The sequence below is a fragment of the Ixodes scapularis genome, unplaced genomic scaffold, assembly GCF_016920785.2.
Source record: "Ixodes scapularis isolate PalLabHiFi unplaced genomic scaffold, ASM1692078v2 PGA_scaffold1__304_contigs__length_218370807, whole genome shotgun sequence".
NCBI lineage: Eukaryota > Metazoa > Arthropoda > Arachnida > Ixodida > Ixodidae > Ixodes > Ixodes scapularis.
The window spans coordinates 123,521,259-123,546,285 of record NW_024609846.1 but is presented as its reverse complement, the minus strand read 5'-3'; the positions used below and the strand labels follow the sequence as shown (position 1 = coordinate 123,546,285).

The 25,027-nt window shown below is 43.2% G+C and overlaps 1 protein-coding gene across 4 annotated transcripts in view; it reads left to right on the top strand.

The window, feature by feature from the left end:
* Nucleotides 1-25,027, top strand: part of LOC115316932 (kinesin-like protein unc-104) — a 145,755-nt gene that overhangs the window by 59,881 nt on the left and 60,847 nt on the right. For 2 of the 4 annotated variants that reach the window (XM_042290932.1, XM_040207762.3), the window contains exons 6-19: nucleotides 3,334-3,512; nucleotides 6,578-6,689; nucleotides 7,486-7,629; nucleotides 8,394-8,396; nucleotides 9,239-9,317; nucleotides 10,203-10,281; nucleotides 13,269-13,405; nucleotides 19,438-19,603; nucleotides 21,018-21,093; nucleotides 21,643-21,722; nucleotides 21,959-22,050; nucleotides 22,882-23,022; nucleotides 23,154-23,198; nucleotides 23,334-23,411. In XM_042290932.1, the coding sequence (XP_042146866.1) occupies nucleotides 3,334-3,512; nucleotides 6,578-6,689; nucleotides 7,486-7,629; nucleotides 8,394-8,396; nucleotides 9,239-9,317; nucleotides 10,203-10,281; nucleotides 13,269-13,405; nucleotides 19,438-19,603; nucleotides 21,018-21,093; nucleotides 21,643-21,722; nucleotides 21,959-22,050; nucleotides 22,882-23,022; nucleotides 23,154-23,198; nucleotides 23,334-23,411 (1,411 nt within the window). The remainder of the gene's footprint in view (nucleotides 1-3,333; nucleotides 3,513-6,577; nucleotides 6,690-7,485; nucleotides 7,630-8,393; nucleotides 8,397-9,238; nucleotides 9,318-10,202; nucleotides 10,282-13,268; nucleotides 13,406-19,437; nucleotides 19,604-21,017; nucleotides 21,094-21,642; nucleotides 21,723-21,958; nucleotides 22,051-22,881; nucleotides 23,023-23,153; nucleotides 23,199-23,333; nucleotides 23,412-25,027) is intronic. The other 2 variants (XM_040207764.3, XM_040207766.3) reach the window with 1 other exon arrangement.

Sequence of the window (25,027 nt, the reverse complement as noted above, 5' to 3'; positions counted from 1 at the left end):
AATGGTCTCGGAAGTCTGGGGTGGGTCCTTGAAATGTCCTTTGCTTATCTTTCAAACGTTTCACGAGTAGCAGATGTAGAAGATAAGAGCTTATTGTGATATGGGCAGCTGCTCGGGATTTTATGGTCAGTGCCAGTGTGAAAGCGTAGCCTTTCAAATGACTCCTCGGGAGTTTGAAACAGTTTGCATTGTTCTTTTATTTAAAAAAAAAACATGCATCGTGCAAAATGCGAAAATGCATGGATGAAGGTTCGTGAAGCGAAGCGCACCAGCTCTTTTCGAAGAAGTGCCCTTTTAGAAATGATTCTCGTGCCTCGTCTTGAATAGTAACCGCCCCTCGAAAGACGCATGGGTCCGGAAAATGAGGGCAGGGCAGTTTCCGCGTCTAGTTCTCTCCTCCCCTGGAACGAGAAATGAGGGAATGACAGCTTTTTCCGATACGGGCAACTCGAGGAAATAGGGAAGAGGGAGTGGGAGAGAAAAAGGGGAATTCAGGGAAATGGATGTCATTGTGAGCTCCTGGCAGCCCGCCAACTGGGGCCTTGGCATCGCGCCCTGTGAAAGGAGTGGGGGATTCTTTTCCCCAAGTGGTCTCTTGCTGGGAAACACGCTAGGCGTCTTTAGCCTGGGTGTTTTGTTTAGTAGGTTTAGGTTGTGGCTCGTTTATTTTTGGTCTTGGAACCAACTGCCTCTTGGGGGGGGGGAGGAGGTACTTTGTTATATTTACTTTGTTTGTGACTATCTGTTAATTTTTAATTTTCATTCGGTTTATTTTGGCTTGAGGGTGGAACTAAGGTCAGTAGAGCAGGACCTACTTGGATTCACTTGAGAAGTGTTGGCAGCTACCTGGGTATTGGCAAATAGATTAGAATGTAAGTTTCTGATGCATTTTTTCTCATCATTTAGCTGGCTCTGAACAGACCTTTTGAAGTAGAATTTTTTTCAATGCGATAGCATTAAGGAGCTTGTATCGCAGAAAAGCCGGTGTTCGTGGGACGGGAAAATTCTAATTCATCGATAGGGTCGTGACATCACATCCACATGACCCCGCGTGGGAATTTCAAATAACGCTCACGTGAAACGTGACGTCATGCATGGAATGAAAGTGATTAAAAAATGACATGTAATGCGAATTAAAGGTCGCTGCATATCTCAGTTAATTTCACCTTATAAAGTAATTAATTTGCCTTAAACATAAAATTTTAAGAATTTTAGGCAGAGGCAGGATTCGAACCCACGACCCTCCAGTTGTGAGCCAGACACGCTACTGACTAGGCCACACAGACCATTTGCACAGCTTGGGAACGAGCAGGGGTTTATATGTTTAGCTATTGCGTTCCATTCTTAAAGGCAAAGCTTAAAGGAGCTGTGCAACAATTTCAGGGCTTTGCTTAAATAATTGTGGAAGTTGATGCCTGACACTTCTGCAGTGAACTACAGAAAACAGATTTTGCCTGGATACCCTAGTTTTTACTTAAAAAAATGAAAAAGATCCAGGTTTTCGCCGCCTCTCAACTCGTGCATCGTCTTCCGGGTCACGTGCACAGTGACGTCACTAGAGTAGGCGCGGAGTTCCGGAAAAGTTCTCTCTTTAGAGCCATCAGCGAGAAGCGAGAACTCATCCGCTGCCGACCGCGTGACCACCCGTCCTTGCCCGTCCGGCGCTGTCCCCCTCCCCCTCCGGCTTCTGGCGGCTGTTCGCGGTTTTGTGGACCTAGGATAGATGGCGCCACTAAAACTCCGTATAATAAAAGTTTTGTGGATGATACCAGGGTGTTGACGCATTTATATATGTGTTGGAACGACAAGATTTGTAAAAAGAGTTACCTTTTATCGAGCAGGTATTCGCACAACTTGCTATCTTTCTTACAACGACCCAAGTGACGTCACGCTGCTTGTTTCTCATGGCCGCCACTCGTGGCTGCAGGTCGGGAAATATTCCAAGTTTTGCCTCGCTATTACGCGGCGGAATCGCAACATTGCGATGAAAGGAGGAGTGTTTTCTGCCATTTGTGACACAGTGAACAATATCAAAAGCAGAAAATGCCAATTCTTTCAACGTTGAAATCGTTGCACAGCTCCTTTAAGGCCCGTTCACACTCTTGCGACCTCTTAGAACTGGGTTCCTTAAAACCTCTTACAACGAGAGGACACACTGGCGCCATTTGTTGGGTAGCAGTGTAAACTTGGTGGTCCGGCACAATTTCTATTTCTCTCGCGCATTATCCTTTCTATCTTGGCTCGAAAAACTTTAGTCAACGTCATAAACGAGCCTTTCTTATAGGTATTTCACACGTTTGACCTCGAAAATCCCACAAAATCTTTGCTCTTGTGAAATGCAGTTCCAGAGTCACCGCATAGATGGCACCAGGATGCCAGTGTGTTTCCTCGTCCTAAGAAATTTTATGAAGTTTTAACAGATCTTGTCTCTCTGTCGTACTCGGTTGCAAGAGAGTGAACGGGCCTTTAAGCGTCCTTCTGTAATTTTAGAAATTTTTTCTCTTGACTGGTCATAAAAAGAGGCTCCACTTGGAAATTAGCTAGCTTAGTTCAAGGCTTCAGATTGAGGTGTACCCTCGTAACCATCTACTTGCTACTATTTTCGATCAAATTGGAAGAAAGAGAAAAATATGTACTGTTCAGGCTGCATTCTGTTCTCTATTTAGGCATAAAATCATTATAATGAACACGGTTTATACAAACATATTATAACAAAATGACAATTAAAGGCACTTTTTTTTTGTCTTAATGTAATGATTGTGCTGTGTTGACCTACTGTGACTTTGGCCATGAGAGCTGAAGATCTCTTCATATAATGGTAATGGAAGAATGAGGAGGTGGGATGGAGATTCAGTTTCGTAATATTACCTATATAAAAAGTAAAAAGGTTCAAAACATGTGACATACATAAGCTGCTAACATCAGGCACATCGTTTAGTGTAAAATGTAATCACCAAAATCTAGGGATTGAAGAAATCAATCAATGGATAAATGATCAATCAATTGATCATTTGGCAAATTAATTGAACAGTGGAATAACTAATTAATGAAAATGACTAGCAGGCTTTGTACACGGGGACAAAAAAGAAGGAGGCCAAACAAGGTTAGTGTTTATGGATCGATGACCAGAATTTCGGTGACATGATTAAAAGTGTGCAAGCTTGTTCAGGGTGCCATCTCAGGACTTGTATATTCTCGGCTCAAGTGTGTTTTCAGTTATATGCCCAGGTGAAAATGAGTCCCGCTGGACCCGGCTGAACTCAGCTAAAATCAATTCCTTAATCCAGCTCCTGCTGGACTGATTTTCACCTGGGCGTACTTTTTCTTATCCAGGTGAGCTACATGGAGATCTACTGCGAGAGGGTACGCGACCTCCTCAACCCCAAGACCAAGAACAACCTGAGGGTGCGTGAGCATCCGCTTCTCGGCCCCTACGTGGAAGACTTGTCCAAGCTGGCGGTCACCAACTACCATGACATTCACGCTCTCATGGACGAAGGGAACAAGGCCAGGTACGTTGAGCTTCAGTGTGGGTCTCTTGAGGATCTTTTGGGATCATGTCTGGCTTTTGGCTGTGGCAAGTAGTCCCCGGGTAGCTCTACATAAGTTTGTTACGTGAAAAAGAAGCTTCTTACAGTAGGGCTTTAAGCTTGATGACGGATGGGACTCGCTTAAATAGCATCAGGTAAGCAGGTCACAACATGCATATTAAAATTTTTCGTTTTGCTTATTAACGCAGAATGTGTTTTGTGAGCTGATTTCTGTAATGTTTGGCCCTAACGCCAAACATTACAGACGCCCATAGGGGACCTTATAAAACAGACCAGTCCTCTGGCAGGAGTGGAAGTCACCATTTTGAAATAGTGAGCCAAGTGCTTTGCCAACTGGGCTATCCAGGGTCGGGATCGGAGCATGCAAAAGCAGTCATTTGTGGGCGGGGTGCGCAAACGCGCGCCTCACAGTTTTTGTTGTTATGCTGTGCCGTCTTACGTCATGTGCCAGACTCGAGAGTGAATCTTTGTTATGCACCATTGTTCAGATGCCCTTCTCTTCTTCCCTGAAAGGCTTATCACTCATTCTGTGCTTTCCAGTCTTTGTCTGCATGATCAAGCTTGTATAATTTTTTTTATCCTCTCTCGCATTCTGTTTCTTTATCACCCCTCCTCCCTATAAGTAAGCCACTTCGCCCTGAGCAGAGGGAGTGCCAAGTCATGTCCTTCCATCAATTTGTCTCTTTTCTCTATCTTTTGCCACTCCCACAGTTTGTAAAGAATTGGAAACTTAAGACGATTATCTGCCTTGCTGTATTTCTGAGCGTGACGGTTAGGTGACCACCACCCAAGAGCGTATTGCACTCTTCAGTCTAAACTTAATCTGTGCCTTGTCATTTGTTTGTTTCCTCTCATAAATCATTATGATGATAATGCAATTAATGCAACAGTGCAAGTGGGCTGGACAAGAATAATGATAATAATCCCCTTAAGGTTATGATGATAATGGAATTAATGCAAAGGTGCGAGCGAGCTGGACAAGGATAACAATAATTATCTGTGGAGAGGGGGAACAAGGGGTTGTTATCAATATTCTTGTCCAGCTTGCTTGCATTTTTGCATAATTGCATTATCATTATAACCTTAAAAATGCAAGTTGTTCACCCTTGTTGGTGTCAGACTTGTTGTCAGCTGATAAGACTCGTTTACTCTACTGACGTCTAACTCTTGGTTAGCTCAGTTGGTGGAGCGCTCCAGTGGAAATGGAGAGGCCCTGGTTCGATACCAGGACCAGGCGAATTTTTTCGGTCGCGCACCAGTCACCTAGCTGTGTTTGGAGATTTGTGTTTGTCCTTTGTCTCCTTGTTCCCCCTCTCCGAGGGGAACAAGGGGACATTTTCGTTGTTATGATTGGCATTTTTGGTAAAAGGTTAACAAAACCACTAGTCTAATAAAAATATTGTATTAGAATAATTTCAGTTATGTAGTTCATTGGTATGCCTTCTAACCAAAAGTAAAAAATTTGTTGTCTGAAAGATTTTTGCAGTCAATAAGAAAGTTTGAGACTAAGTAAATGTCAATGGGCGAGTTTTAATAACAACTCCACCTCTGTGTCATTTCGCATACAAACAGACATATGTTTAGCTAAGTTAGTGTTACATCATACATGTGCAGCTATACAGCTTTTTACAAAAACCAATTGCTACATGTGAGGAGCATAAGCAGAAAGCAACAAACATAAAGTTGTTTTGCATTACCGATCAGACTTCAGATTCTGATGGTTTTACTTGCTCTTTGTAGCAGGATCTTCAATAGCCAGTTTGATAAATGTAGAGCAATATTTGGCTGAGCTATTCCGATTTCTGTCTAACTAGTTGGGTAATATACAGGCTGTTCCAAATAATTTATATTAAACTTAAAAAAAGAAAAAGAATGGAGCACTCTGCAGAAGTGAAAGTAACTGTATGTTGTTAAAAATGTCTCACAAAAGTGCACAAATACTTTTTAGTACATATAGTTATTAATTAACTGAGACTAATTAGCAAACTTTTTCATTATTAGTTTAAAGGCCGAGGTGTGGATTGGAAACTTGTAGAGTGCATTGAAAAACACCCAGTCAAGATGTTTGCTACATGATATGCTTTGCATGCTTTTTTTAATTAGCCTAAAAAGAAAGGCCACGGAATATAAAAGAAAACCACGTGACGGCTCCCTCGCGTGTTGCGTTTACAGCACTCTCAGCCGTGCTCTGAAGGAACAAAGTCCGTTTTATCACTGGCGCACCATCTGAGGCAGGGCTTCGTGTTGGTGTAGGCCCCAAAGATGTGCGTGAGCACCTGGTGTCGCAAAGCCCTGTTTCGGGCAGTGCACCAGTGATAAGGCGAACCTCCTTCCTTCAAAGCACTTTTAAGAGTGCTGCAAGTGCAACGTGCAGGCGCATTGTCACTTGATGTCTCTTTTATATTTTGCAAGTTTCCTATCAATTTCCTATCTTTCCTAAAAGAAGTGCACAGGGCATATCACATAGCAAACACCTTAATGGGGTGTTTCTCAATGTGCCCTACAACCTTACAATTTATAGCTCGCCCCTTAAATGAATAATTAAAAAGTTTGTTAATTAGTCGCAATTAAATAAATAACTAGATGTAGTAAAAAACGCTAGCACTTTTGCAAGACGCTTGCTAACAGCATACAGTTGGTTTCAGTGCCGCAGAGTGCTCCGTTTTTTTGTGTTGTTTTGTTTTTCATGTTTGGTGCAAGTTATCTGGGACACCCTGTACACTTAGCTACGTTCATTTGTTATGCCAAGATATTTCAAGAGCTGCCAGTTTGACCAGAATGCTGATCAAAACACACACGGGTGCATGCTTTTGGGAATGCTTTGTACCCTACGAGCAGCTGTGGAGTACATACAGAATTCAGAATCGAGATTCAGTACACTAGGACGTACAGTAGGACATATAAAATTCAGAATTGGGACACAGGACAGGTCAAATTGCGTGCCCTTTTCGCAGCTGGCACGTCACACAAGCAACTTGTGATGCTGACTTGTCGTTAATTACACATCCGCTTGTGTTGTGTCGTAGGACGGTGGCTGCCACCAACATGAACGAGACCAGCAGTCGTTCGCATGCAGTGTTCACCATCATCTTCACTCAAAGGAAGACGGACAAGGACACGGGGCTCGCCACAGAACGAGTGAGATTGGAATACTCTCTCTGAAGTAAACAGCGCAACACTGTCAGCATGAACGAGCGATCGCCAGTTGTAACTGCATTTATGTTTAAACTGAACGGCTGCCATAAAAACTATTAGTGTTGAGGAAAGTCCTCATTCGGGGCGGTGACCTAAGCGGTAAAGTTTGGTGCTTATCAATACCCTCTCCGAGTCAAATTAAAAAAAGCCCCATTGTTGTGTTTGCGCCATCAGTGTTGCATGATGTGCAAATAAACTACCATAATATCCCGGGAGATGGCTCTCTTAAATGCTAGAGCAACTCGGGTGTAAATGAGGAGTGGGCTAACTTTCGATGTGCGATCGAGAAAAACTTTGAAAATGCTATTTTCGTATTTTGTGACCTGCCAGACTTGTTTTCAGATTGAGGGGCAACGGAGCATAGACAACTGTCCCTCCCAGTCAACAATGTCAGCTTTTCTCCAATTAGGCCGCAATCACCGTTGGTCAGGGCGCTGCAATCGCTAGAAATAGGCTATCTTTCGGTGTTTTTGGAAAAAATTGCAGATTGTGTCAAAAATAGGGGGCGGGTTATCGTTCGGTGGCAGAGCATCTTTCGGGATGTTACGGTAATTGATTGACTGAGTGAGTTATCGAGGGCCGTCACTGCCAAATTTTGGAGGCCATACTGCTGCAAGAGAACTGATTCTGTCGCATTTATGTTTCAAGAGCGAAGATGTTGACGCGGAAGTTTCTGCATCATTATAATTCTGGACCTGGTTTGAGTGTTAACTAAAAGGTGCTTTATGCTTCCCTTCAGGTGAGCAAGATTAGCCTGGTGGACCTGGCTGGCAGCGAGAGGGCCGACTCAACAGGAGCGCAGGGAACTCGGCTCAAGGAAGGGGCCAACATCAACAAGTCCCTCACCACCCTCGGCAAAGTCATCTCCGCCCTGGCAGAAGTGGTGAGCTCCCCCAGACCGAGCCGGATTTCTCTTCTACCGCCCCTCTTTTCCGTCGGCTGCTGCGTCGCCACGCTATAGTGTCGATTCGTAATGATCCGTGCCCGTTTTGAAACAAAACATAGATTTAAGGGGCCACGAATCAAAAACTGACACCAGGAACGCTCCTTTTTCCTTCACGCAGTGATCTTGTTATGGCGTCTGAGGGCCCCACAGTCCCTGAGCAGCAGTTTTGTTTTCCTGTTTAGTAACTCTGGAGGCTTACGATTCCCCGCATTTAACTTCCGTCTGGCCTGACTAAACGGATTATCCTCCAACAAGAGATGATCCCATCCTTGTTTGTTATTTTAGGGTGCGGGAGCCTTCCGATCGGGGGTACAAATGGTGAATTGATGAGGAAGAGAATTGTGAGCCTTGCAAAGGCACCTTTTTTTTTTTTTTTTTCAAAAACCAGCGAATGTGAACAAAAAACATTTTATGTTTTATGTATTAGACCGTAAAGTGTTTTGATGAGAATGGCACTGTTAAAGCAAAAAAAGAAAAATGGTTTTCTTTTGATAATCTCGTCGAAGTTGTGTTAGTTTTTCTCAGCCATTATTTGAACATAACCATACTCTAAAAAGAAAAATAAATTTTTTGTTTTACATTTGTTTTATGCTAGTTTTACTTCTTTTTTTGTTCCTGATAATTACAGTGAAGAGCGACATGAGTGTCTGTGTTTATTAAATTTTGTCATTTCTTTCCGGCTCGTTCCTGGACTGCATAAGGCGGTAAGTGTCAAGTTTACTGCGATAAGGGTGTACTGCCTATTATTAATTCTACAAACATGTTTCTGGGACCTAGTTTTAATAAAGTAGAACCTATCGTGACGTCATTTTTTTTTTCAGGAGAAATCTTCACCATATTATATCTCTACTACTGTACCATTGCCTCAAATTCCTATGACAGTATTTGCTGGGGTACTTCAACTTTGCTTCACTAATTATATTTATAAAATAAATATAATAATAAAGTTGTAATGTGCAAGAAATACCAGTACTTTAGTATTAATGCCCAAAACCAGGTAAGTCTTTGCAGCAGCTGTTCATAGGCACCGTGCGCCATAACAACCTTCAGTTTTTGTTTCCTCTTACTTCATTTACTTCGCATCATCATTACCATAGCAGGTCAGGTTATTGCAATTCCATTTTCGATTCTATTGTGTCCTCCCCGGCCTTGGCCTTTGTGGAGGCTCGTCAATGCTCGTTTCAGTGGCTCGGTATCTTGGTAAGACAAGGAAAGGTTAGCAATAGTGGCTGTAATCTGGAACGTGCGCAGAGCGTCAATATATTTGGAAGGTTTATGTTAAGGTTTTCTAGATTCTTCTGAATGTCTTGTTAAGTTTCTCTAGCAGTTTGTGCAACTACCTAATGAACCTTTTCAGGAGTGTGCATATACCGAGATTTTCTTCATCTCTCTTTAAGAAGGTTCAGTTTAGCTAAGTTGTAAGGCAAAGCCAGATCTCAATAGCTAGCACAGACTGCATATTACTTGTAGTTTTGTACTCACACAATTCCCATGTAATTTCGAATGTGGTAAGGAACACAGTTTCTGATGCAGATTCTTTCAACAGGCAACAAAGAAGAAACGCAAGGGAGACTTCATCCCCTATCGGGACTCGGTTCTTACTTGGCTTCTCAGGGAAAATTTGGGTGAGATTGTGGCCTCTGTAATAAACCCCACGGACATTAGGATAGTCTCGAAACGTGGCAGAGTTAGTTTCAACTTTATTGCTGCATCCTTCACTTTGCTTGAGTAAACTGAAATTGTTCACTCTGATGTTTATGATAAATGATAAAAGAAAAACAACTTAGGTAGTAGTTTATGTATTAGCTCGGCTAACTTTTTTGTTAGTAGTATTCCGTATTTACTCGAGTAATAGCCACAGCTATTTATGAACAAGGCCCATTGTGTCTACTTTCCTGCAGAACACATATACAGCCAATCATCACATTGCGCATAAACAACATAGCGAGTAACTAGATTGGGAACATGATTCTTCATACAAACGCCATCTTTACAGATGGTACCTTTCGCGCGGAGACGTTATCTCTGTCCTGTAAACCGCTGGAATCATGCTGTCGATCACAGTGATTGGCAATCCGAGTGCTCTGCGGGAAAGCAAACTCTCATGTTTTCTTCATGAACAGTGCGGCTATTACTTGAGTAAATACAGTATATACAACATAAGATTTAGAAGAAAAGAAGGATGATTTCTTTTTCTTTTGGATTTTATTTTGAGGCCTTATGAACATGTAGAGTTAATTTCAGGAACCATTGACTATATTCAGCAGGTGCAACCTCAACTCACAAGTTTAATATTTTTGCTCAATTGTTAATAAAGCAATTGTCACACGTTGACATGTTTCACAAAATCTAGATAGTTTACAATTGCTACCAGGACAACAGAACAAATTGGCACATCTTAATTTGCTACTTTCAGTTTTGAATGATAACGACATACACTAAGGTATTATCCTAAGAATAATTTGGCTAAATTTGCTATACTGTGGCCTTTGTGCCCTGACCTCTTTCAGGTGGCAACTCCAAGACTGCAATGATTGCAGCCATCAGCCCAGCTGACATTAACTATGAAGAGACATTGAGCACTCTCAGGTACACTTGAATATTTATTGTCATATGTGTTTGTATTTGTCAGTTGCTGTTTGACAACCCGTTTGGGAATGAGCGCACAGGTCAGCATAAACCATAATGTCATAGCACTGAGAAAAATATAATTAGGGCGTAGTTGGAGAATGAATATTGTTACAGTCAGTCAGCAGTATGTAGAATCAGCAGTACGTACAGTTAGTCGGCAGTGTGCAGCAGTATGTAGAGAGGAGACATGCACTTATTAGAATGGACATTTGGGCATAGTATGTAGAGAGGAGATATATACTCCTTAAGCATCAGTCCTGCAGTTAGGTACATTGATGGTGTTGGTCTGCTTGTGACTTTATGTTGACGTATATTCTGTGTAATATGTTGAAATACGGTATTTACTTGCAAAATTAACACACTCGCATAATGAACGCACTTCCATGACAGGTACTAATATTTTGACTTTTTTTCCCTTGTTGCGTAATGAACGCACCTCCAATTTTCGGTTCCGCGAGTCTCGAATTGTGTCCAATTAAGCTAGCCACCAAGCCAATTTTCTTTTGCCACCAAGCAGTCAGGCCAAGTCAAGCCAAGCCAAGCTGCTCTCGTAATGGCTGCAAGTATGAAGTTGCGCTAGTGACCAACCGTGAAACCGAGCAGCGCATACACTTCACAAAAAATTGCTTGGCCTTGGACATTCTTCACCTATCGGATGCATTGATGTCAACAAACACGCCGTCGTATGTGGTCCGCTTTCGGACACTGAAATCGTGAAAGTGGTTTGGACTAAGAATGGTCATGTTGCTCTCCGTGCTGAGTGAGCTTCATAGAGTGCTTTTCCTTCAGCAAAAGGAATGGCGAAAGCACCCTAAAAAAGGTCGCAATTTATAAATTGTGGCACTCCCCCAACCAGCCGTCGGTGTGCTTTCATCAGTGGAGACGTGCCGCAGTACCTTGCCGTGTCATATTGGCACCTAATATGACATTTGCATGAGGTGTGTAAATGCAAAAATTTAACCCGGCATAATGTGCCGGGTTAAATTCCAACTATGTGTCAATTTTTCGAGAAAATAAGTGTGTTCATTATGCGAGTAAATACGGCATGTTCTCTTTAAAATATTGGCATGTATTCTTTATGATATGCTGATATACAGGGCAGGGCGTTTCTCAAAACACGGGCCAAATAGTTCCTGCGAAAAGTATGCATCTCACTGAAAAAAGGGTGCCTTTTTTGTCCACAATGGTGCAAAAAAGTAAAAGAAGCGATGGCTGTAGCACATTCGTGCACCTCGGGATCCTCGCGTCGTCATGTACGCAAACAAAGTATGGCTTGACACAGCGATGCCATTGAGTAGAGTCTGCGGCTGTGATGATCGACGCATGCAAAGGCGCAGGTTTTTCTGGTGTTCTTGAGTGGTGAAGGGAGGGGGTAACATTGACGTTCAGCGATGGGCAGAGTGGGAGACACGTGCAGGCGTCGGAGCTCTCCTCTCTTTCTTCTTAGTGTGGAGCACGCAATGGGAACAACCGACTTCTCTCTCCTCGCGCCATGAAGAGAGAAAAGAAGGGTTTTTCCATCTCCGTTGCGACGACGGACCACAAACGCCGACACCGAAATTCCTGCAAAGTGTCACCCTGAAGGCTATCGCTTTAAAAGATAAATGTCGTAATGACCTCTGCCAAAGGGCCCATTCGAGAAAATAATTAACATTTGGTGTAATTAGTATTAATTGCTTTCAAGTAACTAACTTTTTAATTAGTGAATTTTTAGGTATAGTTTCAATTAGAAACTGGCTGAAGATCATCGAAAACCACTAAATCGACTTATTCTGGAAATATAGATGGCATGCACAGCATTTCATTGCATTTCATAAAGAAAGCTAAATTGGGAGGCATATCTAGGTTTCGGTTTCTTATCGGAGCACATCTTTGTGCCAGCGGTCCTGCCCCTTTTGGCCGAGGCACTTTAACCTTCTTCGTTGAAGAGGATAATTTTAGCACACTTGCATTGCGTGCCTCGGCCACAGGGGGCAGGACCGCTGGCGGAAAAATGTGCTCCGATAATGAACTGAAACCTAGGAATTCATCAACATTGCGCGTTTCTTTGGAACGCAGTAGAATCCTGTACTTGCCTTTTATATTTTTAAAATAAGCTGATTTAGTGGTTTTTGATGATCCTCAGCAAAGTTCTAATTGAAACAATACCTATAAATTCACTAATTAAAAGAGTTAATCACTCAAAAATAATAAACTAATTTTACTCAAAATTAATAATTTTTTTTAAATAGGCTTTTTGGCAGAGATTATTGCAACATTAACTTTTACTCAGTGCGATGCATACTTTTTGCAGGAATGATTTGGCTTGCGTTTCAAGAAACACCTTGTATATTCTCTGTAATACATTCTTCGTAATATGTTGCCATTGTATATTCCAGTGGTAGCCAGGGTGACATGGGGTTAAAGCTGCAGACAAAACTAGAAAAAAAAGAAGGGGGAGGACTACTTTTAACAAGAAACGATATGGAGGGAACAGTCCTTTCCAAAGAAGAGAAGTATAATTGTCGACTACAACAAATAACACCAGGCAGCAGAATGTTTCTTCAACCGCTAAGCAAAGATTCACTAGCCAGCCACTGCCCCTGACGCCCGTTAGGCGTATACGATTCGAAATTCTTTCTAGAAATAAAGAAGCAGGGTCACTGGACACATCTATGTGTCAAAAAGCAGTCCAGCTGTATGTACATACTGTAGTTCAAGGCTGCCAAGATTGTGAGCTTTTATTGAGTTCTGGGACTCATTTCGTCTTGGGGCACAGGAGGGGAAGGGGGGCACACTTACCTGGAAGCCGCGAGCCGCACTCAAACCCGCGAAGAGCCGCTGTTTGGCCACCCCTGGTATATCCTTTCTAATACGTTGACATATATTCTTTGTGTAGACTGCTTGTTTACGCAGCCCGTTTTTCAAGTGTCCGTGTCATGAGCTGCAATGTCCGTTGCCCCCAGGTATGCGGACAGAGCCAAGCAGATTGTCTGCAAGGCGGTCATCAACGAGGACGCCAACGCCAGGCTCATCAGAGAACTCAAGGACGAGATCATGCGCCTTAAGAATCTCTTGATGGCCGAAGGAATCGACATAGATGGTAAGTGCTTCTTTTCTGTTCTGTCTGTGCGGCCTTCTGAGAGCGGCATGTCTCGTTTCAACGCTTTTTCTTTGGATCTTGGCTGCATTGTACTATAGTCACTGACAGAATGAAAACAGCAGATCGCGTCTCACGAACGCCGGGCCTCTAGCACGCACTCCATGCCTTCTGCTGTGCTTTGACTGTGCACTCGTGCTCGAGCCTCATCAGGCACAGAAGGGGCGGGACAACTGAAGCCCGTCCCTGCCGTTCTTGTCGGTCACTATATTTTTTAGGAATAGTTGCTATGGCTGCCGTCAGCAGCTTTAAAGCCGCGCCAAACGGCAGCTAAACTCCCCTCCTCAAGTGGAGTGAAGTGAAGCCGCGATCTGAAGCCTCTCAGCTTTGAAACCACGCAAAAAGCCACGGAAAATGGCATCTAAATTCACCTCTCCAAAAGGAGTAAAGTGATGCCGAAATCTGTTGGATAAGCTCCCATTGGCTGGCACGCATCATAGTTTCAAGGAACGAGGCTCCCATTGACCGGCGTGCGTCGGTTTCAAGGAGCGCCACCCCACGGCGCTGCGGGCCCGCGCCTGAGTGTTCTGGTAAAAGGTAGCTGCTGGCTGTGGGGCCGGGGCCTCCCAGAGCCTGCTTGGGCGGACTGGAGTGGCTGCATGGCCCATGTCAGCGCAGCACGGTCACTTTACGAGAGCACACACAAGAACGACATTCATGTTTTGGCATTCACAACTCGTAAGAAGTGTTTAGGTGTACATCGAGCTTTTTGTCACCACTCTTGGTATAGACATTGATGAAACAAATTATTCGCATAATTAATAGAAAAATATTTGATCTTAATAGGCACTTCTTCTGAACCTTTTTCGGGATGTTTCAGGCTTTTGTTTTTTGTATACAATTTAATGTTTATGGTTAGCCATAGAAAGAAGTTGTGATTGTCTAACTTGGTAGACATTATCAGTCACTAGCGAGGAAGTGTTTGTTATTGACCTCTTCTTCCCCTTCTGGTTTCTTTCTTATGGTGACCTAGCATGCAACACAGGTTCAGGAAAGGGTTTCGACCCACACTGTGAGAGTAAGTGGTCACCCACTAAGCCTCGATCGCCTTCATTTCAGTGTGTCACCATCAAGCAGTTCTAGCGTTTCCTTTAGAGAGACTGTCGAATCACTTCAGTTGAATCTCTGGTATAATTTCAAAGACATATATCACAATGTAAGAAGGCTCACCTCTTTCTTACCTCTCAATCTTGGCGGAGCAGACAGCATGTAATAACTTTTATGGGAGTTTGTCACGAGCCCATTTTTAAGTCCTTTTTTTAAGGTTGTAGCTGAGCATCTTTTCTACGAGACTGTTCTGCCCTCTGTTGCAATGCGATTAATTTTCTAGGAATATGCCCTGTTTTGGTCGAACTTGTAATAGGTATTTATGTATGGAGAAGAAAGAGAGCCAGTCTAAGGAAGGAAACACTAGGATGTTTTCATTCTGGCACTGTCATGGCCTATAAATCGACACACTTGACGTGTAAAGGGTTCTAGCATGGTAGCTATCACGTAGCGGCACCTCTCATGTCTCATTTGCACTTGTCCTACTTACCTGGGATGCACCGAACTGCATGCTGAGTTGTTGTGCTGTCCGAGGCGAATCCCAGAGAAAAGCTAACGAGAAAAAGCTCAGTGGAGAAAAGCTTACCTGAGAAAAGCTCACCAGAGATAAGCTCACCGGAGAATAGCTTACTGGAGAAAAGCTCACCTATTTTTGTATGGGTCTAAAGAAAAGCTCATCAGTACCAAAGAAAAGCTCACCTTAAATTAAATTTTTTATGCAAGGTTAGCTTTTTATGCAAGCGAAGAATTTGACCTGGTTGAGCATTTTACAGCGATACTGCAGCAAAATCTACAGGCCCATCCCGTGCAGGTGGTGCACAATTCAAGTCAGGGTGATCTCTCTGCCGCAGGCGTTGTTCTGCTTTTATATTGACCGATTGTCGACCATATATAATCATGATGTGGCTTGGATGAAAGGAAGTGTCATCTATATTTGCTCTTTGGAATAGCTTAGAGTTGAAAGTTTTGGAAATGCAGTGCCGGCTACTGCATGAAAGATAATTCAATATATATCAATTCAAGAACTACTGAAGCTGCAGCCTACAGCAGTTTTATATTTTCCCCCAGCTGTTTTAATTAATTACCATTGTACAGAAATTCTTTATTTTATTTTCGTCAAAAACCATAACCTATAAACGTATACTTAAAAAATAAATACATGAAAAAAGAAAGAAAAAAAAAAACAAATTAGTCGTTAGTTGTTTATACAGCAGGAGTTTAGTCTGCCAGAACACGGCGACATTGTTACCCACTGTAGATGAGCAATTTAGCCAGTGCGGTACAACCGCTAGCCTGGGGTCTTTAACGTGCACCACGCAGTAGTGATACACGACCGCACGCCGGTACGATGCTCTCGGGCCACACCCGAGATGAAAGAAGAGGAAGATGGTCGGCTGACAAGATAAGAAAAGTAAAGGAGGAGGAAAACAAACATGTATTCTTCCTTTATGCTCAGCTGCCACCATAAATCAAAATATAAATTCTTTGCTACTGAAGTGCAGAACAACCGCATGCACCTGTGGCATCCATACGTTGGCAAACCTCACTGATGACGGCTCTCACTTACCCTCGCTCACCCTCATCATCACAGGTGAGGTGAGGGAGAGTGAGTTTCTGACCAGGGAAATTCATGAGCGTGAGGTTGAGTGGGGGCCGTGAGTGCTGTGAGGACCATGAGGACCGTGAGGGTAGTGAGGGCGGTGAGTACGTGAGGGGTGTGAGGGCCATGAGTGCGTGAGGCATGAGGACGGTGAGTGGCGTGAGGGCCATGAGTGCGTGAGGGGTGTGAGGGCAGTGAGCGCGTGAGGGGCGTGAGAGCGGTGAGTGTGTGAGTTGCATGAGGGGCGTGAAGGGTGTGAGGGCTGTGAGGATGGTGAGGGCGTGAGGGCCATGAGGGGCGTAAGGGCGGTGAGTGCATGAGGCCCCTTTCAGACGGAGCAACTTTCTCAGCAATTTCGGTTGTTGATGGCAGGTTGTTCCCTAGCTTTCCCTAGATCAACACGAATTGCTGAGATCCGGTCCGGCTTGAAACAAGCGACGAGCGAGCAACTCGAAGCCATTCGAAGACGCTTTAGAAGCAGCTGCATCCAATCAGGGACGCAATATTTTCACGTGAAACCTCGTGCTGGTGAAAACAACAAAAGACTTGGTTCTGGTTTGAAATCGATCGTTTTTTTTGGAAATAAACTGTTTCAGAAAGATTCATTAGTATTCTCAACGAGATTTAAATGCATAAAAACACATTTATAGCGCGTAATTGTTTGTCTAAATAGTGCAAGAACAATAAAATTTCATGATGATGATGGCAAATTGCAGCAATTGGTTGCTGCGTGTGAACACGGGCGGTCTGTGTTGCTGGTGTTGCGACGTCAAGTTTCTGGTCGAAATTGCCCCATCTGAAGCGGGCCTGAGTGGCGTGAGGGCCATGAGTGCGTGAGGGTGGTGAGTGTGTGAGGGGTGTGGGGGTGGCGAGTGCGTGAGGGCGGTGAGTGGCGTGACCCAGCTGAAAATTCCCATTAAATCCAATTGGAATTCCAACTGGTTTTAACTGGAACCAATTGGTTTTAGTGGGTTCCAGCTGGAACCGCACTGGCCAATGGGTCTCACCAATTGGAATTATTTTTTCAGTTGGAACCTGAATGGGTTCCCAATGGTTCCCATTGGTTCCCGTTGGTTCCCATTGGCAGTGACCGATTGGTTGTCCAAAAACCCAATTGGTACCAATAAGTCACCAATTGGTACCAATAAGAAAATTCCAATTGGAACTTAATAGGAATTTTCAACTGGGGAGGGCTATGAGTATACGTGAGGGCCGTGAGGGCGGTGAGTGAGTGAGGGGCGTGAGGGCTGTGAGTGGTGTGAGGGCCATGAGTGCGTGAGGCGCGTGAGGGCCGTGAGTGCGTGAGGGCCATGAGTGCATGAGGGCTGTGAGGTTCAGTGAGGGTGAGTGAAGGGCTGAAGGTGAGTGTGACTATGAGGGTGAGTGAGGGGCTGAAGGTGAGTGTAGCTGTGAGGGTGAGTGAGGGGCTTAGGTGAGTGTGGCTGTGAGGGTGAGAGTGAGTGAAGGCGACCTAAAATGCCGACCTCCGGTGGAATCCATGTATACTTCAGTTCAGTGAACATATTTTAGTTGAGTGAATGCTCGATTCACAAGTTCGCAGGTCAGCTTTTCTCCGCATCCATCAAAGGGACAGTGAGCTTTTCTTCCCATAGGATGGTTTTCCTTCGAGCTTCTCTCCCCACCAGTCAGTTTTGCACTGAGCTTTTCTCTGATGCCCAACCCAGGGTGCCTCCCCCTTATTTACTATTTTTTTCTGCGCCAGTATGAATATATCGACCATTCTACATTTGACGGTGGTGTTGCTAAGGGTGTAGGCGCTCTTTTTTATCGTCAGTTGCATTTTGGTTGTTTACACTACTTTAACTATGCAAAATAAAATAATCTGAGCCTAAGATTGAAAGCACCTGTCCATTCAAGCTGATTGATTGTATCTCGAGCAAAATAAAATTGAGATGACTGTTTCAACAAAATTTTTATGGATACAGATTTACTCGAAGCAGACCAGGACAACTTTTATGCACGCGTAAATAATGTATTCACAATGTCTTTTCTTCAGTAAAGACTGGTTTTGAGTGTCAATTGGAAGAAAAGTCAAGATTAAAGTCTATTTTATTACTAATTCTTAATCAGTTTTTAGAAACAGGCTTTAATGTAATGCTTTTAACCCGTTGCAGTCAGAGATATGAGGTGGTTAATGACGAAGAATACTATTAGTAGTAAGTATAGTAAAATAAGAAAGAGCTCACAAAAAATTATAAGGCCTTTTTTTCTCCTCCCCTCAAAAGAAAACTCCATAGTGTAATGGTTGCCGAGGCTGTTAGTATCGTGTAAAAATAAGTTGTGGCAGCAGCTTGATGTGAAATAGGCAGAACCCATTTACAAAAAAAAGATATTCACAAAATTATGAATGATTACTTGTCTTTTGTCAATCAATGCCACACCATTTCAATAGCGACATTACTGAGCAGCGAATTTGAGAGTTTAGTAGCTTGGCAAGTGAAGAAGGCCAGCAGTTAGCCTTGGCCTGCGGTATTAGAAGCAATATAGGTGAGGAAACATAAGCAAATGAGCGAAGATGAAGTTCATAGGCTATTCAGTGCAGCCTACTTGTAACAGAGTCACTGATAGTATAAACACAAATGGAGGTACTCAAAAATTTTAAGGAAGTCTTTATTTGTGAACGTTAGGCCGCTCAGAATAGCAAACTGATTATGTATTCCAGACATATTTGGAAAACTGGAGTTTATTATTATAAAAAGTGGTTGCACACAATTGTCACTTGCTGCATGTTGATAGAGCCTTCGGACTCAATTTCTTCATGAGATGTTCTGGCAGGTAGCATGCAGGGCCCCTTTCTTCAAATCTTTTTCATGTAACTGCTAAGGTTTCTTTAGTTTCCACCGTTTATTTATGACATGATTATGCATATCTATTAAATTAGCATTGAGAAAACAAACCAAGCAAAAATGCAATAATGTAGATTTCTAATTAAAAAAAAAAACACTTTATTTTGTTTTAATTGGGAGCCTTCTGGCCATGTATGCTAAGAAATCCAGCGTTATCTTAACCAGTTGTGTAAGTAGAGTGATATTGCTGGTGCGAACAAGTGCTTACCAGTTTTTTTTTTCTTTTCTCTTAAAATTGAGGGGCTGTCATCAAAATCGCTGATGTGGCGGAAAGTGCTCATTTTGGGCAGCACGACGCTAAGTGGTAAAACTTGATGCGCGCCAATACCCTTTCGAAATCGAATGAAAAAAGGCCTTGGAGTTATGTTTGTGCAAAGAGCATCATGCAGCACATATTAACTTCAGTTCTATAATGCTAATAAAAAATAAAAAAAAAAACATTTTTTTTTTGTGATTTTCAGATGAAAACATGAACACGGAGAGTGGCAAGCGCAAGCCCCACCTGTCTGTGTCTCAGGCCTCAGAGAACGCCATGGAGCAGCTTCAGGAGTCGGAGAAGCTCATCGCCGAGCTCAACGAGACCTGGGAAGAGAAGCTGAAGAAGACGGAGGCTATTCGTCTACAGAGGTAGGTCCCGTACCTGTACTCAGTGTGCTGTGCCGTCCTGCATAAATTGGAATCTCACAATGAGGATAGTGTTTACATCAGCGACAATAGAGTTTTAGTAGTACATTGTTCCAATAACTCCCGTAATGATACCGAGTAATGATATGACATATGTATGTGCAATGGTGACAGCGAATATCAAGTAATCTGTTTGTAGTTATTGGAATGATCTACTGAAACTCCCATCGCATTCTTGTTTTTAAACTAATTCTAAAGTGAACTTAAAATCTTAATTTCATAGTGTCAATTTGCAGTAGTTGTGTGCCGAATAAGAATAAGAGGAGATATTGCGGAATAAGTTTTAATACGAGCCTGCAATTTATAACACCATAAATTTATTAAACAATCGATGAACCTATCGTGCCAGTGTGGGCCACACACAATAGTGAAAGGGGAGTGTGTGACGTGTTTGTGTCTCATAGCAGGCTGTGCTGACTTCAGCTTTCACATCGCATCCTGCTTACTTATCTCCAGAAGTATTGGTTTTGGTGATTCAGCTAGTCTTCAGGTGCTGCCTTATTTGAAGATATATTTGTCAGAATATTCTAGAAGAAATTGAGAATTTCAGTGCAAACAACTTGTCAGCGAGAAAGACAATCTTGTTTTCTTCCTTACTGACAAGTTTTGTTTTCACTGATATAAATGCTACAGGCACTCTCAATGCTATTTCTTGGTTTGACAACTGTTAGGTCTCAGTGGGTTTAAAGTTCATAAAGATATTTAGTTTTTCTATTTTATCCTTTGATCCAGGTAACATCCTGTTGTCAAACCTTCACATTCTATCACCATCACTAGTGTCACCTTAGCATGAAGTTCCGGCTTTCTGTGAGGCATAGTTTATTTATGTGGGCCAAAATACAGGGTTTTAGCTCAACTAAACCCTATACAGTTAGTGAAACTTAAATTAAAATTTTTTTAAGAGCACAGGCATTGATTGCATTTCTCCTTCATGTTTCTTGTATTTGCTTTGGCCAATGGATACTTACATTGGTGGATATTGTTTTCTTATTATATCTTGAACATTTGACAGTGTTGTCTTGATCTGTTAGGATTTAAAAATTGTGTTTCGATTTTGTTCTAAAGAATACTGCTGCAACTGCTTAGACGTCAGCCATACTCTTTGCATACTTCAAAAGCAGCATTTATACATGCAATATATGTTTCACCTTTCTTTTTTTGTATCATTCTCAAATACATAGCTCTTAAGCATTTAGCATATTTTAAATCACACCAATCTCTGAACTGTGGCCAATATGAGCTGGCACTAGGTAGTTTAGAAGTGCAATACGCTATTATGTGCATGCAGCTTTGTGTACCTGCCGTTTGTGAAAGCCAGCCAAATTTCATACAAATTTCATTGCTGGGCATTTTTCAGGGAAGCGGTCCTAGCGGAAATGGGGGTAGCTCTTCGGGAAGATGGTGACACCGTTGGAGTTTTCTCTCCAAAAAAGGTGACCCAATTATTAAACTTGCTTTGTTTGTTTAGTAACTCAAGCACCCCAAACTTTTTCTAATTATCTAGTACTACAGTAATCCTTTGTTACTTAGAAATAGTATGGCTTCAAATAACTTGGCACGAATGCAGTATACTGAGAGTCTACCTGCAGGGTCTAAAAATATGTGTGCAATTTTCAACAGCGAATGCAGAGACCTAATAATTATAGTCTATTATAGGAAACTAAGACAATACTCAGGAAATTTTTGACACATAAATGTAGTTTGCTTGGGTACTCTAAATAGGATTAATACCCCAGTGCATGTTACCAGTTTAAAAGTAACACTTATTTTAAAATAGTAATCAAATAAGTGTCTTCAGCGAGTCACAACGATTGGAATTCTATGCATGGTTCACAAGGACTCAAATGTACTACTGAGATTTTTTGTGAAGTGTACTGCAGGACATAAAAGTCTGTAGTTGTTTACCCGAGGCTTATAGGGTTTGTTTGTGTTAGATTTTTGTGCACTCACCCTTTTGCCTCTTCTAACTTTGCGTTATACAGACACCTCATTTGGTGAATCTCAATGAGGACCCTCTGATGTCGGAGTGTCTCCTGTACTACATCAAGGACGGGACAACGAGGTGAGGAAAAATAGCAGCTTGCGCTGCAGGCTGTCTTTGTTTTGAACTGTTCTTGCTTCAATAGTCACTTTACTTCAGTACTTTAAAAAAGTTTCCCATACATTTATGTATAGGAAACGTTTTTATGAAATTTGACTGTTTGTGATGAAATATTTTGTTTTTGTGGTAGGCTGTTGAAAGTGATGCTGTGTCAAGTGGCTTGCATTACACTTAATTTTATTTGCTATGGTTTCTAGGGTGGGAAGACCAGATGCCAATGTGGCCCAGGATATCAAGCTGAGTGGGTCTCAAATATTGAACGAGCACTGCTGGTTTGAGAATCGGGACGGTGAGTTTTATTTTTACAGTGAAGCTGTTTATGGCTAGGGTTCTGTGGATTTTTCGTGTGCATGGCCCAAAACTCTACGCTCGCACTGCTGCACGCGCACGCCTTCCCCATATAAGAGATTCAAAGTAAATAACCAAAATAAAGCGTCGACCAATGTGCGTGCAAGATGCCATTTGTTTTAGGCTTTTGCTTTAGAATGATTACAACTGCAGATGACAGCACGTGCGGCGCGTGGAACACCATTCTGTGCATTCACCCTGATGCTTGGGTAATTTAGCAATAGGTCTATTCAGTATATTAGTTATCAGTAGGCACCATTTTCAAGATCAGTAGATTCTCATGTAGATAATAAAGGTTTCTCAAAGATTTGCCGCTGTGGAACCCTTGTTGGCCATGTCTACTCTCGCACTGCCCTCTCTTTGTCGTAGTTCCAAGCGCTTGCATGCCTAGTTTCCTTTCCTTCTGTTCTCCCAGGGTGGCAGTCCCGTCGCGCATGTCTTGTTTCCTCCAGCTCCTCGGGGCTGGTCTGTGTCATGTGCCAAACAGCGTCGCTGGTCTTCCACCTTCACATAACGGAATGGCTCATGGTTTTTTTAACCAGCTCTATTGTTAGCCTCATATTTTGATGAAAGGACGTTTTTTCAGATTGATGTGACACACTTTAGACAAATTCCAAGCTCTATAAGCTTTTATGCACTCTATGTAACTTCTTATCATGACTTGGAAAATTGAAGGTGTCACAGAACCTGCACAGCAGTTGTTTTAGTTTTTTTGTAAATTGTGGTGGACCTTTTGTACAAAGATATTAATGGACGAAATATTTACTTTTAGGCGTGGTCACACTGTACCCCTGCAGTGGCTCTCTTGTATACGTCAACGGACGAGAAGTCACGGATTCTACGAGACTCAGGACTGGGTCTCGAGTGATCCTCGGAAAGACGCACGTCTTCCGTTTTCAGCATCCTGAACAAGGTTGGTTCATCTATTGCTTGGGTATAACATCTCACATGCCTCAACGAGGGTTTTGACATTTGGAAAAAATCTTTGTTCCCCCTCTCCAGGGATTATTATCGTTAACCAAAACGTGCAAATTTCGCTTTCAGCTCGAGAATGCAGGGAGCGCAAGTCGCCAGTAGAAATGCTCGAAAGTGAGTTTATTTTGCTCGTAACTTTTTAGAGCATCCTGCTGTGGCTGTTTATGCTAGAGATGGATATTTATAGCCAGTAAACTTCGTTGTTAATTTTTTATACAAAATTTTTTATGTTGTATGTGTCACTTTTAGAACCATACTCGGAAGATTTTGACCAGCTTGGGATGTCATCCTTAGGGAAGAAAATGGACGACTCGGTTTACTCTAATGGTGAGTAATGCTGGCAGATATTCGGTTCACTGTACTATTTGATGGTATTGATATTTGGGAAGACAGGACTACAAACCTGCCTTTTGTTAGTTTTTCTTTAAAAACATGCAAGCTTGAAATCTTTTCCTTTTACTTCTCAGTTAGAATCATCTTCAGCAGAATGAGCATATTGCATTTGCCTTCTGCACTCATTACGGACGAGACCTTTCTCCTCCTGGAAGTTGAGAAAAAAAGCATTACTTGGTTTTGTTTGATTTTTCACTGGAAATCTGATGTTAGAAGTAAAAAAAAGTGAAAGCCGTTTACAATTCCCTGTAACGCCGGTTAGAGCGCAGCTCTTGAGGAGGAAGATGGAAGCGTACTGAGGGATAGGTGACTCCTTGAGGTCACGTGACCTAAGGGGGCTTGCGTGACCTGAGGGGGGTCACGTGACCTGAAGGGGTCACATGAACTTAGGGGGTCACGTGACCTCAGGGGGGTCACGTGACCTCAAGGGTTCACGTGACTTCAGGGGGTCACGTGGCTTCAGGAGGTCACGTGACCTCACGGGGTCACGTGACCTCAGGGGGTCACGTGACCTGAGGGGGTCACGTGACCTGAGGGGGTCACGTGACCTGAGGGGGTCACGTGACCTGAGGGGGTCACGTGACCTGAGGGGGTCACGTGACCTGAGGGGGGTCACGTGACCTGAGGGGGTCACGTGACCTGAGGGGGGTCACGTGACCTGAGGGGGGTCACGTGACCTGAGGGGGGTCACGTGACCTGAGGGGGTCACGTGACCTCAGGGGGGGTCACGTGACCTCGCGGTTACGCCGACGCCGGAAATGGGCCCCTAAGAGCTGCGCTCTAAAAGTGAAAGTCGTCTACAACTCCCTGTAACGCCGAATTGGAGCGCAGCTTTTGAGGAGGAGGAGGAGGGAAGGGTACTGAGGGGAGTGTAGACCCCTCCTCCTCCTTCTCCTCCTCCTCCCCTCATTCTTTAATATGCTTCGGGGGGTCACCTGACCTCGGGGGAGGGGGGGGGGGTCACGTGACCTCGTGGGGGGGGCCACGTGACCTCGGGGGGTCACGTGACCTTGAGGTGACCTTGGGAGGGGTCACATGACCTTGAGGGGTCACCTTGGGGGTCATGCGACCTTGAGGTGACCTTGGGAGGGGTCGCATGACCTGGGGTTCACGTGACCTTGGGGTGGCCTTGGTTACGGCGACGCCGACGCCGCTCAAGCCGTAAGGGGCGCCTAAGAGCTGTGCTCTAAAAATAATGTGGGTTCACTATTTGCTGAATATTAAAGCTCTACTTTGGTCACCATTCGTCCGAAGGTCAAAAGTAATTCTCTAATCCCTTTGCAAAAATGTTGCACACTTTCAGTGATGTGATTGCTGCACCATTTGTGCCAAACTGCACCAAAGCACTTACCCTGCTACATCCTGCTACACTTTGCCAATATGTGAGGAATTTGTGCCAACAGTGTGGCAAAACTTACTTTAACTTTATTAATACTGACAATATAATAAATCAGGCACCATTACATGGCGGGTCGTTACGATAGGCTTGTGTGAATTTCCAAAGCTTTCGATTATCGCCTCCAATAATATAATATTCTGTTTGATATCTG